This window comes from Anomalospiza imberbis, chromosome 10 (assembly GCF_031753505.1).
Source record: "Anomalospiza imberbis isolate Cuckoo-Finch-1a 21T00152 chromosome 10, ASM3175350v1, whole genome shotgun sequence".
NCBI classification, from domain to species: Eukaryota; Metazoa; Chordata; class Aves; order Passeriformes; family Viduidae; genus Anomalospiza; species Anomalospiza imberbis.
Genome location: NC_089690.1, coordinates 24,314,251 through 24,332,502, shown reverse-complemented (window position 1 = coordinate 24,332,502; position 18,252 = coordinate 24,314,251). Strand labels below are relative to the sequence as shown.

Here is an 18,252-nt window from a genome sequence, read left to right as displayed (position 1 = left end):
AGGTACTGCGTTCTGTCACATACTTTATAAATAAAGCCTGAGATCTGAGAAGCTGTTATGGTGTATTCATGCACAGCCTTGCTTATATTTGTTTATATTGAAAGTAAGCAAAACAGTTTTTTTTGGGGTTTTTTTGTGACTTTGTGAAGGATTGACTTTCTTATTTGAAACAGATGACAAAAACTCTATTAACAGCATCTAGAGATTTATCCTCATGAAGAAGCCAGTTATAAAAACCTGGAAGGCCAAGCTCAGGCAAAGGCTGGAGCTGCCTGGGCTTCCACTGGGACCACACTGATCTGGCCAAGGGTTCAGCTCCTCCTGCCACTGTCCCTTAGCCCCAGCCTCTGTCCCTTTGCTCTGCTGCAGAACCCCTGTGCAACCAGCGTGGCCATAGAAAACCTGGGGCAGCTTCTTGTTTTGGATGACACAAGTCCCCTAAACCAGAAATCCTTCCGTTCTGATCATCCAAGGCCTTGCTGTGGAAAACAGTTATTTTTGTTTAGCAACTCTGGCTGTGCTAACATTTTAACTAAGTGCTCATGTTTGCTGTGTATTCAGTTTATGCCATCAAGGAAAGCAATTTGCTGTAATGCTACACAAAGCACCCATTAGTAGCAAACAGCAATCTGTGTTTTCAGAGAATCAAGGCTGTTATTTCACAAAGGGAGCAATTCAACTCTGCCTTAATCCTCTAACCAGTAAAGCTCATCCTCCAGGTGATTTTCTTGACTATTTGACTGCTTTTGGCTTCTCAAAAGTGTTTAGAAAATGAAAGTCTAATTTAACTTAAGTTATACATGAATATTAAAAGAATACAATATATATGTGTATATAAATAATTGTAAATCTCACTTTTTTAAAATGACAGGGGAAAAAAAGCAATATGTTACGTGCCTTTATTTTTAGCTGCTTCTTTTCAATATCTAAGCAAAAAGAAAAATGTTTAACTTAAAACCCTGTCTCTAAACATTCAGAAACTTCACTGCATTCACTGCATTCATTTATTGTATCAACAACAGTGAATAGCAATACAGATTTTTCTGACCCTGATACTTTGGATGCATTAAATTCTGCAGCTTCAGAGTCCACAGTCTGTTTTCAGTAGAGGCCTGATCAGGATCTGAGCTGGCTGAACTGAATAAATGGCTCCCTGCAAGTGCTCTGACTTAAGTAGAACTACTTGCAAACTAGCTCCAGTATCTAGTTCAACACCCTTATAATTATTTCAAAAGCTTAAAATTAACTAAAACCATATCAAGAAAAGATAAAATTATATATTTTGAGAACCTACTGTTGTCTCACTTGTTACACAAATTGACTTTTATTTCGACTGTAGCTCACTTTTGTGCCAAAGCTCATTAACCTTTCTCTGCTCAAGCTGGAAAGCACAACCATGGAGTGGGGGTATGTTCAGACAACGTGTGGAAAAGGCACACTGAACTCTTCAGATGCCCTTTAGGACTGCTGCTCTGTTGGAAGACACTGCTTTAGTCTGATCATCAGGAAATTTAAGCAAACTTTGGCTTTATGGCACCTCCAAGAGAAAACATATACTTTTGTTATTAAAGTTCTTTTCCCCTACACATGTGTAGGGAAAGATGAGCAAATTTTGAAAAAAAACAAGTCAGTTCCTAGAGAGACAGCCAGAAAAAGCCAAATAATATAATTTAGTAAGTAAAAAAAATATTAAATATTGTAAAGCAGACAATGAAATAAGTACTGCTGTGAGCAGCAGAACCACCAAAGCTTGGTTTCTAGGGGATTTTATCTCATGGTTGAGTTCACTGGCATCCAGCTGAAGGTTTTCATCGTTACAGGCATTTATCCTAAATGATTTTCTGGGACTTGATGAACATGAGCTCACCCTGTAGCCTTTCTTTTACTGGAAGCGTTCTATTATGCTATTAATTTTCACATAATATTGTAGAAATATTACATTTAGAGACTTTATACTTTACAGTCAGGTTTGCTTGACCAGTCTACCCTGGGCAACTGGTTCAAAAGACGTGGGGGTGTAGGCAAACAAATATCATGGGCACCTATGAACCCTTCTACCCCTGGATGTAAATGCATGTGTGTGTAAAGATACATAAATATATATATCCATGGATATGGTACATGTGTATATCCAAAAGTGAATTAAATAGAGGTGGCAGGGGAAGACAATTAAGAAATTACAGGAAAACAATTAACTTTGGGTGCAGTGACAGGCAGCAAGGGCACTGCGCGTTAAAAAGCAGTTCAAAGTATGCCTGTTGCAGCTTTCACAGAGAGTCATCCCATTTAACTTCCATGCCATGATTTAATTCTGAAGTCATAGCCAAGTTTATAGGAGAAGCCTTTGTGAAGGGTTTATCAGACATTCAGGAAGCCTTTCTTTGAAAGACTGTAACCTAAACAAACCCAGCAGAAATCCCAAGTGCAGTAGCATGAAAACAGGTAAAGAGAACTTCCAATGTTCCTGTTTCTGGGTCTTGCCATACATTAGTAGCTTTTCTCTTACTGCAGGGCTCTATTTGACTGTTTTTCCCCATAAAAGCAGTCAGAATTGTAATATCTGTGGGACCTTCTTGCCAGTCTTTTTGCCAACTATTGCTGTAGGTACATGGATAGGTTTGCTGACAGAAGAAAGTGGATTCTGTGGTGGGACCACAGAGACTCTTCAGGCTTATCTGCCTGTCTCTTTGGAGAGCAGAGGCACTGTCTGATGGCCACCTGCAGTTTCCATGCTGCAGTTCCAGGCTACTCCTTCTTGTCCTGTCCATCTTTTCCTCTCCTGAAGCATGGAGGAGAGTGTGCCCCTATTCCTTCCATGTTTATATTCTTTCTCCAAGTGAAGCCAGGTTTGCTCTCACATAAAACAAAGCTCCTCATCTTTCCACGGATTCCTCCACCTTGAAGAACTCTGGAATATCTCCTGCCATCTATTGCATTCCCATTTCTATTTAATGGTGACTGAAACACTGCAGTGTGAGATATAATTAAAGCAAATGTGCTATTTAGAGAATAACTGAAAACATTTTTGCAGCTATTGAAAATTTTGTCTCATTAGTATTATTTTAAACCTCATTTTCACAAAATGATTTCTTCTAACCCTCACAATCTGCATAAGAAAGAAGTAATCAGCAAGCTGAAATTAAAGTATCTGCAACCTCTGCCCTTTAAATCAGTCACAAATTAAAGAAAATAGTGTTTTCTAGTGGGAAAAAAACTTGCTAAAGAAATCCTTTCTATCAATCTCTCCCCACTAAAGAAAAATATATACCCTTGCTTAAAAGAATACAAATCTTACTAAGCAACTTTTTTTTTGTTGTTTAATTATGTCTCCATCAGATCTTGAAGTAAATGCGGATTTTAAAACCTCATACTTCTTGCCAGATGGCAGTGGAGTATCTTTCACAAGCAGCAGAGCATCCAGGATATCCATGGCAAATTGGGAAAGCATTCTTTGCATGTGTGTGATCCTCCAGAGCTGCAGAGGAAGACAGCACTGTAGGGCTTTGCCCCAGAACACAACTGGTAGCAGCTTGGACAACATTATTCTACAGCCTCTGCCTGCAGTGTTGCTCTCTTCTTTTAGAAGTTGGTAATAAAATGCTTAACTTTTTGGAAGAAAAATTGGCTCAATGCAGAGGTTTTCAGAAATTCCACCATAAACATTTGTTCCAAACAGCTTTGTCATTGTCATTTGAAAAGCCTAGTGACAGGTAATGGTACTGATTCTTTCCCCAGTATGGCACTCACGAGGAAGTGGTTTTGAGTTGTTCAGGCTTTTCTATTCTGGATGTATTGGGTTTGCATGGGCAAGCTTTGGCAGGGTGGGAGCTCCAGGGGTGGCTTCTGTGAGCAGGGGCTGGAAGCTTCCTCTGTGTCCAGCAGAGCCAGTGCTGGCAGCTCCAGAGAAGGACGTGCTGCTGGCCAGGGCTGGTCAGCTAGAAGTGGTGGTAACACCTCTGGGAGAACAGATTTGAGAAGAGAGCAAAGGTAACTGCACAGCTGTGGCCAGAGAAGAGTGGGGTGAGAACGTGTGAGAGGAGCAGCTCAGCAAGGGCAGCGAGGAAGGGGGGCAGGAGAGCTCCAGGCACCAGAGCTGGGGCTCCTCTGCAGCCCGAGGTGCAGCCAAGGGGAGGCAGCTGTGCCCCTGCAGCCCATGGAGGGCATGGGGGAGGCAGAGATCCACCCCCTGCCCATGGAGATCCACCTGCAGCTCATGGAGATCCACCTGCAGCTCATGGAGATCCACAGGGATGCAGAGATCCACCCCCTGCCCATGGAGATCCACCTGCAGCTCATGGAGATCCACAGGGATGCAGAGATCCACCCACTGCCCATGGAGATCCACCTGCAGCTCATGGAGATCCACAGGGATGCAGAGATCCACCCACTGCCCATGGAGATCCACCTGCAGCTCATGGAGATCCACAGGGATGCAGAGATCCACTCCCTACCCATGGAGATCCACCTGCAGCTCATGGAGATCCACCTGCAGCTCATGGAGATCCACAGGGAATGCAGAGATCCACCCCCTACCCATGGAGATCCACCTGCAGCTCATGGAGATCCACCTGCAGCTCATGGAGATCCACAGGGATGCAGAGATCCACCCACGGCCCATGGGGATCCACCTGGAGCTCTTAGGGATCCATGGGGGATGCAGAAATGCACCTGCAGCTCATGGAGGAAGATCCACAGGGATGCAGAGATCCACCCACGGCCCATGGGGATCCACAGGGATGCAGAGATCCACCCACAGCCCACGGGGATCCACAGGGATGCAGAGATCCACCCACAGCCCATGTAGGAGCCCACGCTGCAGCAGGGGAATCCTGGAGGGGGGTGAGACCCCATGGGAGTCTCTGTGAGAGGGGCCCTGCTCCCAGACTGGAGCAGCCTGTCCTTGGAGGACTGACCCGTGGAACAGTGACCCACACTGCAGCAGTTTTGGGAGAACTGTCTCCTGTGGGAGGGATTAACACTGGAGAAGTTCCTGGAGAACTGTCTCCTGTGGGAGGGACTCACGTTGGAGAAGTTGAAGTTCATGGAGATTTGTCTCCCATGGAAGGGACTCACATTGGAGAAGTTCCTGGAGAACTGTCTGCTATGAGATAAACTCACGTTGGAGAAGTTGAAGTTACTGGAGAACCGTCTCCCATGGCATGGACTCACGTTGGAGAAGTTCCTGGAGAACTGTCTCCCGTGGGATGGACTCACATTGGAGAAGTTCCTGGAGAGCTGTCTCCTGTGGGATGGTCTCACGTTGGAGATGTTGAAGTTCCTGGAGAACTGTCTCCCGTGGGATGGACTCACATTGGAGAAGTTCCTGGAGAGCTGTCTCCTGTGGGATGGTCTCACGGTGGAGATGTTGAAGTTCCTGGAGAACTGTCTCCCGTGGGATGGACTCACGTTGGAGAAGTTCCTGGAGAACTGTCTCCTGTGGGAGGGACCCCACGTGCAGCAGGGGAAGGACTCCTCTCCCTGAGCAGCAGGAGAAGCCACAGGTGAGGAACTGACCATAACCCCCATTCCCGGTCTCCTTGCACCACTGGGGGCAGGAGGTAGAGCTGGGAAGGAGGGAGGGGTGGGAGAAAAGTGTTTTCAAGGTTTAATTTTGCTTCTCAATGTCCTGCTCTGTTTTGTTAGTGATAAAGTCAATTAATATCTCTAATTAGAGCCTGTTTTGCCTGTGATGGTATCTGGTGAGGGATCTCTCTCCCAGTCCTTATCTCAGCCCATGAACCCTTTGCTTTTTTTTTGTCTCCTCTGTGCAGCTGCAGAGGGGAGTGAGAGAGAGGCTCTGGTGGGTTCCAAGAATCCACCCAGGGTCAACCCACTACACTGGATCAGAAGGTTGCTGATAAATTCCCTTCCTGGGGCTGTATTTGAGCAATATTCTCTGTGAGGAAAAGAATCCATGCAAATGGTAATCCTTCAGAACAGCTGAGACAGCACTGTATGCCAGAGGGCTGAAAAAATGTGAATGAAGGTTCTTTGATTTACCAGCAAGGTCTGTTCCTCCAGCACAAGTATTTAATCTGCTGACAAGGAGATAAGGGACTTTGAACAGCTTAGAAACCAGCCTAACATCACAAATATGATACAAATAAGGATAACTTTGGAAGGAATTATAATGCAACAGAATGAGTATCTCCTCTGTCTCCAGCATTGTGTGCGCAGTTGTAAAGGACGCTGCAAGTTCTTATGTATCAGTCTGTGCAAAAATAAAATGTTGTTTTGGAGAGTGAAAAAGCTTGCATATTTCCTCACTTCCTGTTAAAAAGTCCGAAATTTTCATTTTCAAGATAGGCAAAAAAATAGGGTCAGATCCAGTTTCCTCCTAATCAAAGTCTACTTGTGCTCAATTCCCTGCTTCCTTTACTTCTGAACCATAACCATTAGACAGAACTAGTGAGCATAATAAGAAACCAGTTGAAGAATGTTTGCTTTCCCTCTTCAGACTCATAATTTCTGAATTGATGATAGTTCCTTGTGATATATGAAAGGTTTTCTTTGGATTTATGATTTGGTGTGAATTTACAAACAGGGTTACTCCTGGCAAGTACCAACCAGGAGAAATGTCACTGATTAAAACATGCACATTTTGTTTCCTAGTGATTACATTCTGGTAATATTTTGAAAGCTTAATGAGCTGTGGTACTTTCTTATCCTTGTAACTAGCAGAGACTTAGAACTGTGAATTAAATACATTTCTACTGAAAAGTCCAGGTCAGGGCTGAATAAGACAAAATAAGGAGTTTACTAACTCCAAGTGCAGTTTCTTCTGTGCAAGCTAACAAAAAAGCATTGCCCAGGCAATGGACACAGGAAGTTTGATACCAAGTCAACTTTTATCAGAAGAAGCAAATTCCAATTCATAAAAATATCCTGACATATGCACTTCTATGCCTGTTGTGATTTAATTCCAGCTGGCAACAAAGCACCACAGAGCCAATCCCTGAGAGAACTTCAGGGCTGAGCTAAAGACAGTTTAATGGGTGAAGAAAAGGCCGCATGCACAAGCAAAGCAGAACACGGAGCTCATTCACCACTTCCCAGGTGGGTGTCCAGCCACAGCCGCGACTGTGGGGTCCATCACGTGTGTCCAGCTCCTTGGGAAAACCAAGGAATTATTGGGGAATGCCATCCCAAACACAACAGTTTTCCCTCTTCCTTCTTGCAGCTTTATATGCTCAGCATGATGTCCTGTGGTGTGGAATATCCCTTTGGCCAGTTTGGGTCAGCCGTCCTGGTTCTGCTCCCTCCCAGCTTCTTGTGCACCACCTCACGAGCAGAACAGGGAACCTGGAGTCCTTGACTTAGAGGAAGCACTAGTTAGCAACAACTAAACCATCAGTGTGATACTAACATTATTCTCATACTAAATCCAAAACACACCACTGTACTAGCTACTAAAATGAAAATTAGCTCAATCCCAGCTGGAAGCAGGATAATGGCCATGGCCATAGAAGTATTGCTGGTATATTAATCAGATTTTTGCAGATGTAACCTAGTTGTCAGCTGGGAGACTCCCTCCTTTCCTACCCTGAGCTATTGACAGTGAGTGGGCTGAGGAGCAGGTGGAGATGAGGGGAAAGCATATGCTCCTCCATTTCTGCCAAAGCTTTTTCACATATTTTCTGTACTTCCACTGATCTGTTTAGTGCATTTTTACTCATCCCATACTAAACAGAGGATGGGGGCCTATGGACAAGAGGGAACTTAACAGTGCTGAAGCTGATGTGAAAGTTTTTCTATCTGAAAGGCAATGTTGTAGGAAAGTCAGTCTATTTTATTAGAATAATTCATGTTGTTGGGAAACAGCAGATGAGCTTTTGGGCATGCAAGCTCTTCTGGGGAAGGTGTGCACACATTTTGTTGAATGATAAAAGTTTCTATCTACTGAAGTAGTGTTCATCATCCATGGTTAACTTAAACTTGCCTTTAGCAAAGAATATGAACTCTTTTGAAAAACCCTGAATAAAACTGAGAAAAATTGCATGGAAAAGGTTTTTCTTTTTACAATCTCTGAAGGGTGGTACAAGGTGAAGATTGCAGCATGCTGGGCACTTTCTGCACAGGGTACATGCAGACTGTGTATACTCTGCAGTTTTCCTCTCACAGTCCTAAGTGTGCCTTGGTTTTCACACCATGGAGCAACTCTTCAATGCAGGGTTTGCTTCAAACAGCAGATTTCTCCACTGGGATGGTTATTAGGCTGCCAGTTCTAACTAGAAGTTACAGCATTGTCATTGATCCATGTTAGGATCACACTGAGTAACTGCAGCACTTCACAAAGGCCGTGAGATATTGATCAGGTGATAAGCAGCAGCAGCAGACCTGGGCCAAATCCAAGGGAACGGTCCTGATGTGAAAGGACATGTATTGTGCTCAGTGAGGCATTCTGTTGCCTGAAACTGTGGACTTAGTGATCCAGGACTAAATTAAATAGAAACAGTCCAGTGAGTATCCAGTGTTTCTCAGTCACCCAGACACATTATGATAATACAGCATTGTGGAGACATAGACTGTGACTGAAATAATTGTGACTGTTAATTTTCAGCCTTGTTACTAATGGACATTCCTCTGGAAGTCATTACAAAGACGTAGGGAAACATAATTTGAAAGACAATTACTTTTATTTAACTCTAGACTGAAAGGCAAAGGAATTTATGAGGTATGTTATTTCTATAAAATGTGTTTGTTTCCATAAACAGGCACATAATATCTTCACACAGAAGAGTCAAAGGAATGAAAATCTGGCTTCATTCTTCTTTTTAGACAAAACATAACAGCATAACATTGTGATGAAGATCTGGGAGGCTTTCTGCTCCATTTTAGTTCTTCTTCTTAAATGTCTGATGGCACACCTGGTCTTCACATGTCAGTTCCTACAGTATTAAAACAATTAGTAAGTATATAGTGGTAGAAGTTTTACTTCACATATATATCAGATCCTGCCAGAAATTGCTACAACTGAGCCACTGCATTAAAAACTTACTCTTATGAAACCGAGAACAGTAAGAAAAGAGCACTATATGTAACCAAACAGCAGGTATGCACCTCATGTTGCAGTAATTAGTTTTTGATACATGAATTGAACTCAGAATAAACATGAACAATGCATTAAATTTTTGCTTTAATTCAAGGCCTTTCCATGTTCTGTTATTAAAACTGTAATAGTTTATAATTCATGTTACCTCAAAATTCACGAGATGCACTGAAACAAGGAAATAAATAAAAAAAGAGGAATGCTTTAAAAAGCTGATTTGCTTCAAAGGTGTGCCCAGCTGTTTCTCAGGGGCCAGAACAATGCACCATTGCTGCCCAGGGCTGCAGTGACCCCTTAAAGGCTGGCACATTGCAATGCAGCCAGTTTGTTGGTGCCATCAGGCAGCATTCCTGAGCCAAAGAGGGCTTTGAAGGGACTGAAGCCACCTTGGTGGCCAGCAATGGCCAAACCTGCAGGACATTTTCTGAAGACTGCTGTAAGGATCTGCTTGGCTTTGTTTCCACCAGCCTCAGTCTAAATCTTGGTGCCAGCATGTAGAACATTTTAGGTCAGCTTTTGAATGTGTGTTCAGACAGAGCTGGAGAAGTGCACCGGACAGGTGATTGTAGTTGGGTGGCACTTTGTGGTTTTGAATTCCTGTCTTTGCCCTTTCAGGCACAGAGGCGGGAGCCATTGTGACTGCCCACACCAAGCATGTGTAAAGCAAACCTGACTGCTTGCACCAAAGCACAGGACAGAACAATGGGCTCTTCTCAAGAGTCTCTCTCCATCCACCTACTGGGCCACCCAGTATTGTCATGCTCATTTCTTGACTGCTTTCCCAGGAAACTCTGCAATCACGATCATTATGAGAAATGTTCAAAAAATGAGTAGACGTGGCACTTAGTGATATGGGTTAATGGACATGGTGGTGTTCAGTCAAAGTTGGGACTTTGTGATGATCTTGGAGGTCCTTTCCAACATTAATGATTCTGTGATTCTACAATACTGTTATTTTTGAAATCTTTCTGCACATCACTGATTGCTGGTTTCCTGCACAGGCTCTTCTGGCCCCTCTTGGACTCACCACATCTATCTTTGGGCTACAGCTTGCTACTTTAGATGTTTGAATTTATTATTGAACTAAGAAAAAATAATTGCAGTATAGGCTATTTGTGGGATCCTCTTGAATATCCAGGGGTTTCTGATCTGTATTGCAGTACAGTGTACTAAAATTTCATATTGTTTTGCTCAGAAAAAAGAATAACATTTATCTTGCAATCTGATTGGGGTTTTTTTTCTCCTTCCCCCCCCCTCCCCCCAGTGATTATATAAGAATAGGATTATGTTAGAGGTGCAATATAACAGGAAGGGTTGAGAGCTGGAGGGAAGTGGACTGGAGCAAAAAAACCACTGCAGGGCTATGACTTAATTGGGAGCAGGTGGACAGAAACTGAGCATTCCTGAGTTGAAGCAGAGGAGAAATTTCCTTAGAGTTCAGAGATCAGAACTGTCTAAAGACCTTTCTAACTAGAAAAAAATAACAAATCCTTTGACATGGAAAACCTGAATCTATGCAGCAGCCTCAGTGATGTGCTGTGGATCTGTGCAGCAGCCCTTACCAGATGCAGGATGTCTCCTTCAATCCAGTGCTTCCAGCCCCTGTTGTTCTTTTCACCTTTCTGAACACAGACCAGTTTGTCACCATCCCAGGTCACCAGGGACTGCATGAATCAGATAATTAACTCAGTTACATTAGCAAGAAGTTTATGAACATATAAAACTAAGTTCAATGTGAATACACAATTACAGTTGCTTCCTATCATTCTCCAACTTCCTCATAAAAAAAACCCCAAAGCATTTAAACAAAACTCAAATGCATTCAGGATGACAACAGTGTGACAGAGGGAAGCTTTTGCAGTGCTTTGTTGTCATTTCCATGTGTTTCTTCACATACATGAGTAACAAGTGTTCACATTAACTGGTAAATTGTTGAGTGTGTGTTTGCAGCTACTGATGCAATATAAGCAAAGAGCATTTTTTCCTTGCTGTTTAAAGCCCTTAATGAAAAAGGGTTTTCATGAGTGAAGACACTAAGGCTTGTACTGCAAAGTGCAATGCTAACCTTCTCTAGCTCTGCATAAAGTAACAAGAGGAAAAGTACGTTGCTATAATCTCATACACTAAATTTGTTTTTATATTTTAATGTACTTTCTTAAATGTCTGATGGCACACCTGGTCTTTACATGTCAGTTCCTACAGTATTAAAACAATTAGTAAGAAATTTAAAGAGGTGTGATCATAAGCTAGACAAAGTGGCTGACCCTGCCTGAGCAGACAGGTTGGAGCTGGTGCTCTCAGGAGATCCCTTCCATGCTCAACCATCTCTTGGTCTGGCATGAATCAGCCTAGCAGCAGCTGACAGGGTACTGGGTGTGCTGATTCTTGTCCAGGAGCAGGATAACCCTCAGCAAGGAAAAGTTCTCTTCACGGGCTGAATTATCTGTCTACAGAGGTGCCAGGGTACATTCAAAGCAACTTTGTTGGAATTGTTGTGCATTTGGACCACTGTCCTTTTGGGGCGTATTTAACCATGTATCAGACAACTCCTTATTAGACACCAGTTACAGTCCATGGAAGCTCAGTTATTATAAAGCTCCAAGCATATTGGGAGCTTAATTCATTTTCTAGTCCAGCACTGGATGATTTATTTCTCTTATGAGGGAGCTTTCCATTAATAATGAGACAAAACTCATTCCATTTCAGTTAATTTCTTTCTTATTTACGGAATTTTCAAGCTACATGCTCTTTAAATTATCCATGCCCTCTTTACATTTAAATGTTGCCTACCAATTTTATTACTTTCATCTAACTTTAATGTGTTTGAGGCATTGTTTTGTTAATAGAATGACCAGAAAATACTTTTAGAGCAATTCAGAAAGTAATGGCATGACATTCATCCTCTTTCCTTCTCCTCTCTGGAAACAAATAACATGATTTGTTTCAAAATGAATATTAGGCAAAAGTAATTAAATCAGGTAGGGTTATAAATGCACAGTTCCTTCCTTCCTTCCTTCCTTCCTTCCTTCCTTCCTTCCTTCCTTCCTTCCTTCCTTCCTTCCTTCCTTCCTTCCTTCCTTCCTTCCTTCCTTCCTTCCTTCCTTCCTTCCCTCCCTCCCTCCCTCCCTCCCTCCCTCTTTGCACAGCAAGGCTTTTGTAGTGGTGATGAGCACTAGAAGAGCATTAATTGATGGATTTAAGGAGTGATGAAACTAATGAGTCCTTAGATCCTTAGCGGTGCCTTCCACTGATCTGAAGAGATGTGGGAGCAGTGTTTTTAAGCATAGACTTTGTCACAGGAATTAGTTCCACTCAGTGCCCACTGGAAAAGGAAACAGAAAGAAAATTTAGATATAGGGATGTTCAGGATAGTGAAAAAAAATGGGTCTTACTCTTTGATGGCTTGCAGTGCTGCGAATGAGAAATAATTCGGAAGAAATCATAGGAATTACACTGCACAAAGTTAGTTTGAGACTTAAAAGTGATCCATGGTGAACAAGCCACGTCTGCTGCTAAATTTGTGCCCCTCCAGTGAGGGATGATTTGAGTTCAAATATAAACATGTCCTCTATGCTGCCACTTTTCCTGTGGCAATTGCCAAAACAAACAGGTCTTGTTGACAGAGTTTTGATCTCAGCTTCTCAGTTTGGCAGCTGCGAGCTGAGTGGCAGAACAGAGATGTGGAAATAGAGGTGTGGAAATCAGCAGAGCTGATAATGGAGATTCAGTGAATGATGACCACAGGAGGAAGGGGATGCTGGATTAGCAAGGCTCCGACAGGGACAGCCAATGGAAATTTAAGATCTACTGGCCTTTCTACATCTGAAAGTGTTGCTTAAGTTTTTAGGGTGAGAAGAAAGTAAAACAGAGGCAGTATTGATACAGAAACGTGAAACTGAATTCAGGAAGTGAATCAGTGCTCGTGCGTATTGTTTTCCTCCCTGACTTCTCTGAGAGCCTTGTTTGAATCCCCCAGGAACTGACTCTGCCACAGGAGGTAGGGCAGGGGTACAACATGGCCCTTAATACAGGTGATGTGCACAAATCTCCCTGAAAGGTGTCTGAACAAATGGCCACAGCTTCCTGGGGCAGTTCTGAGCTCAGGTTTTTCCAATTATCCCCAAGGCAGTGAAGCACCCACTGCTGGCCTCCCTGCCCTCCTGCCCTGCCAGTGCCCTGCCACGCTCCGAGCTTTGGCTCACATCTTGTTCTTGCCCCTTCCCAAAGCTCCCCTAACAGTAGAAGCTGAGTGCAGGTTTATTTTTAACAATGTCTAACTGTTCAACTGCCTGGCTGAGACTGATCAGTGCAAACCCAGCCATCCCAAAATGAAAACTTCTATTGACACAGTCCTAAATTCACAGGGATCAACCCCCTCTTTCCTTAACGAGGATGCATAGGTAAAAATACAATTTTGCTGCTTTCTAGATACATAAGGTGTATGGGAAAAGCTGGAAAAATCCCCCACTAGGAAAACCTAATTAAGGATTGTGTTCTTGTATCTCAGTAGCCATCCTGATTTGCATTTCTAATAAATGCTTGTAGCAGGAAAGAAAACTGTCTCAGGATGCAAATTACTTCTGCTTTATAAAAATCCTCTGTTGTCTGTAAAATATTGGGAGTTTACTGAATGTATTCAGCTGATTTTGGCAACTGCAGGCTCCTGGTGCTGACTGCAGTATGAACAGAGAGCAGGTCCCAGGTTTTTACCTTTACCACTCGGTTATCCAATCCTTTGGTGTGCTCCTCAAACTCCACTCCCACAGTGTAATCCACATCATAGTTTCTGAAAGTACTGAGTGTTTTGGTTTTAAAATCGTCTCCATTTTGAACAATCTCCTTTGTTTGTTTCAAGTGTTTCGCAATCTTACGGGTTGCAAAATCGATACCTGTCAGAAACCGGAAAAGAGAGTGAAAATTCCAGTATTTGCCAACAAAAATAAAACCCCACAGCATTTAAATTTACACATTAAAAAATAAAGTAAGTGAAACACAGTTCCACAAATGCTGCTTTTACCTGCATCATTTTTCAGAGAAAAAGATAATTTCAAATAAAAATCATCTTGGGTTTACAAGTACACTTTCAGCTTGGGGCTCTTCCACTGATAATAAATTTATTTATTAACGGGATATCTGTGCGAATGTTGTGAACATACAACCAGGAGTGAATAGATGCTGGTGTGTTTAATCACCTGAATTTTTTCAAGAATGTGGAACGAGAGGGGCTATTAAGCCTGACAGTGCCTTTTTGCCTCACTAAAGAAGGATCTCAGAGTAACACTCATCAGAGATTCGGCATGTTAGACTGGGTATGTAATCAAGGGAGAATAAGTATATAATCAAGAGGCCCTGGGCTTGTTACTTTTATGATGAACCTGTAGTCTGGGAATATATAAGAGGTTAATTAATTAGCTTAAAAGAATTAAAATTATATTAATGAAAAAAGAAACAATCAAATAAAAAGTGAAATCCATTACTGTTCGTTAGCAGACACACAAATAAATTGCAGTTCAACAGGAGACAAATACAAAGTCAAAAGTCAAAAAAGTGTCCGTGTAGTGCATTTGACAGTTTCTGTTTCATATTCTGAGAACATTTCCTGCAGTGCTGATCTCCTTGACACCCTTACTGTGTTCATGACGAGGACTAACATGAACATGCACACAGCTGCTTGGCACTGCTGTCACCAAAGGGAGAACATCCCTGACACCATCCCAGGCTGCTCAGCCAGGCCCCCAGTGCCAGCAGCATCACCACCTGCAATAAATATTTCTGACCAGCTGCCAGGGAATCTTATTGTGGTGCTGTATGCAAATGAAATCACCTCCCATGCCTCTGCAAGAGATGGGTTTGGGTTGCTGGCCATCCTCTGCTGCTTTCACGTGGGCGTTAATCACTGCCAGCCCAGCAATGTCCCTCTCTAATGGAGCCCTTTTCTTTTGCTAGATTCATTATCCTACTTGGGAAGTACTAATTGAATTGAGTCAGAGGATAGGCTTGAAAAAAAGGTGACTTTTAAACATGGGGAATAATGGTCTTGTTCAGTATTTATATTCAAGACTTCTTGGGTATATTTTATCTGCTGTGGTGGATTAAAGGTATCTCTGGGGCTGATTTATAGCCAGCCAACATAAAATTTAGTTCTCTCTGAGGGAAAAAGTGTCTAGACCTCTAAAGAAATGCTATTTCTGACTAATATATTGGTCTTGTAGCTCCTGGAGAAAAATCAGGGAGGTTTTATTAAAACATGGTTTTCATAACTGCATTTTGAACTATATAAGCAATAAAAATGATATGTAGTTCTATTATAGTACATTTAAGTACTTTGTAACATGTTTATGATAAAATCAAACTTTCTGACTTAGAGGGCAAAACTAATCTTTAATTAAAGTGTAGAAATGTGTATGCATTAATTAAAAGGACAGATGAATTTTAAAAAACCCTCAAAACCTCAGTGTGCTTTGAATCTGAGCACATTAATACTTAAAATATCAACAAAATGTAAAATGGTGAGAAAAAGAGCAGAAGAATATCTTTTCACCCTTTCCTGCCATTTCTTTCTGAGAATCACCTACAGCATATGCATCTTTGCAGTGGTTTTGGTGTTGGGTTATTTTTGCTTATTCATTGACAGATTTAAATTACTATAGCTGATTGTGTATATATAACTTATGGTTTATATATGCACATATGCACAAAATCACTTCAATTAATTTGTATCTTTCTCCTGAAATTCAAGACATTGTCCTAATCATTTTCCTAATCATTCTCATTTTCAAGCACTCTCTCTTTTTGCCCCTCACAAGTATATATGCATATTATTTACAGATGTCCCTGAAGCTATTGAGTTTTTGTCCACAAATGCACAAGCTAAAAACCATGAATAGTGAAACTTGCCTTTCTCTCTTAAGAGAGAGAAAGCTTTGAGTAAATTGCAACTGCTTTCAGTTGTTGATGAATAATGATGAGAGTTTATTTCTATATATTTATGTATTTCTTCTATTTCAATCTGAACAGATCAATCAATTAGGATTAAGGTTCTTTGGTAAAACTAGTAGAAAATCAGTTAAAGTATCAAATTTTTCACCTCTGTACCATAATTAGTTCAAAGCACTAATTCAATAATGGAATTATTGTTACCTTACTGCTATAGAATATCTTATTCCTCTTTAACCAACTTGTGGCCCCACTGTTACAGTACGAATACACCAGGAGTAAAAAAGAGCTTTTAGATCTGAAAACTTACTGGTTTGGGGTTTTTTTTCCCCTCCTGTATCTGTTTTTTCATTTATCTAAATAAAGAATAACATCTCTGGCTACAAGCCTTCATTTGCTTATATATTTAGATCATTGCAATTTTGAAAACAATTACTTGATTTGTAATGTGATTGGCAGAAACCCTTATGCCACAATGTACATTACAGAAAAAGCTCCTTAATTTTTAGAAGGATTCGACTGACAATTGAACCATTTTCTCTTGATCTAATTAATATTTTGTCATTTACCTAAAGCAACCATGTAGCCTTCAAAGTTGTCATTGGTCACCATTTCCCAGGTCCCATTGTAATCGGCAGGCATGGTGGCGAGAGCCTAAACCCAGCTTCAGCTCAGGAGGAGAGGCTGGAAACAACCTCTGCTCAGGGAATCTTTTATAAACCTTTCCAGATCTTTTTTTCCACTCAGGTTTATGGTTTTGTAGATAATGCAGTTGAAGGGGCAGAGTGATAACCCTGGAAACTTTGCTTTCATTGACAAAGTTCAGCGGAACAGCTGGCAGACAAGGAACAATCTCAGAAATATGGAGTAATACAGGATATGATTTTACAGTGACCTTTGTAGAGAACTGCTGGCTATTACGGGATACCTTTGAAATATATTGAACATCGTGGCAAATTGTACAACCCAGTTAAAGTTTCCAAGGTGAATTGGCTTTTAGCTCCTTTCTACGTGTCACTTTTCCCTGTGAATTTGAGTCTTACAGAGCTGACCCATCCAGAACTCCCGCTTAAAGCTTATGGAGGTCTTGAGTGTGAAACAAATGTTAGACAGGGCAGGAAACAGAATACTCCTCTTCAAAATATTTTTGCTTTTGTTTGATTTTCAATATATCTGCCATATACCAATAGCTGTACTTATACCAACTACACTTCCATATTTTTGTTTTGGTTTAAGAGCAAGTTTAGCAAATGTTAACGAAATCAAAATCAATCATACTTAGTATCAATTCTGCCCTGAAAATGATTTCGTAATTCCTCTGAAACATGTCAGTTTGCATTGGAAATCTATTTTATACATAGCTGCGGAGAAAAACATGGATTTCAGTTGTGCAGATAAGCACATTCAAAATGTGTCAGAATGGAGAATGTGCAGTCAAACTTTATCGGAATTTAAAGTAAGTACTAAAAGCAAATTAATTTAAGATAAGGTTTTATGTTATGTGGCTTAAATCAATCAAGATAATCTACAGATGGCTCTACAGAGACAATAACTGAAGTGACCAAAAGTAAAAAACTCCTTGAACTCCTTGCCTTCCCCTCTTTTGTTTGTTTTTTTTTAATGGAAATATTATTTTAAAATTTGCTAGAAAAAGTATTAAGCTCTAGATCTTCAACTCAGAAATAAGTAAAGGGAAGAGTTACTGATCTTATGATTTCTCTTCTATCCTTCTAGCCTTTACTTTGTTAAAATTTAAGGCAAAATTCCACACATGCTGAAAATTTGTACAGAGATTAAAAAAACCCTCAAAACAAACCCAAAGGAAGATGAGAGTTTCTGGGAGTTGAGTTCTTAAAATGCCTTAAGGAGCTAATTTAGGACAATGAAAAGAAGTATCCTGATCTGTACTTGTAGGAGCCCTGAAGAGGGTTTTCAGTGGGACAAAGGCAGAGGGAACTCAGTGACTGGGAGCTGGAGCTGAATTCCTGTGGGAATGCCCCCAGGAAATGACCTGCAGCCCTGGCTCTGGGGTGCACTTGGTCTGCAGAGCAGTTTATCCAGGGAAGCTGACAGCTTTACACAGGATGAGAACAGCTTTCTGAAACCTGTCTCATCTCCAGCACAATTTAATGGGCTGATCACATCTACAGCTGATGTGTTTGTTTCCACTCTGCGAAATTCCAGATGGAACTCTATGAGTGATGCCACATTGAAAGTGAAAATTAACCCCCTTTTGTTCTGTAGTGTATTATGTAATGCTTGGATAT

The 18,252-nt window shown here is 41.4% G+C and overlaps 1 protein-coding gene across 1 annotated transcript; it reads right to left on the bottom strand.

Annotated features, from left to right (window-relative positions):
• Positions 1–8,617: 8,617 nt before the first annotated feature.
• Positions 8,618–16,698, bottom strand: RBP2 (retinol binding protein 2). The gene is made up of 4 exons (XM_068201300.1): positions 16,555–16,698; positions 13,760–13,938; positions 10,612–10,713; positions 8,618–8,888 (listed from the first exon to the last, which is right to left on the bottom strand). Exons 1-4 carry the CDS (start codon positions 16,625–16,627, stop codon positions 8,835–8,837), a joined length of 408 nt encoding a protein of 135 aa, XP_068057401.1. The 5' UTR covers positions 16,628–16,698; the 3' UTR covers positions 8,618–8,834.
• Between the last annotated feature and the right edge of the window lie 1,554 nt (positions 16,699–18,252).

Excerpts from the sequence above, each read along its gene's own strand:
- RBP2 (XM_068201300.1), bottom strand. The coding sequence starts at position 16,627 with ATGCCTGCCGATTACAATGGGACCTGGGAAATGGTGACCAATGACAAC. Across the intron at positions 13,939-16,554 it reads AGGCTACATGGTTGCTTTAG|GTATCGATTTTGCAACCCGT; the intron begins GTAAATGACAAA and ends GGTTTCTGACAG. Across the intron at positions 10,714-13,759 it reads TGGATAACCGAGTGGTAAAG|TCCCTGGTGACCTGGGATGG; the intron begins GTAAAAACCTGG and ends TGATTCATGCAG.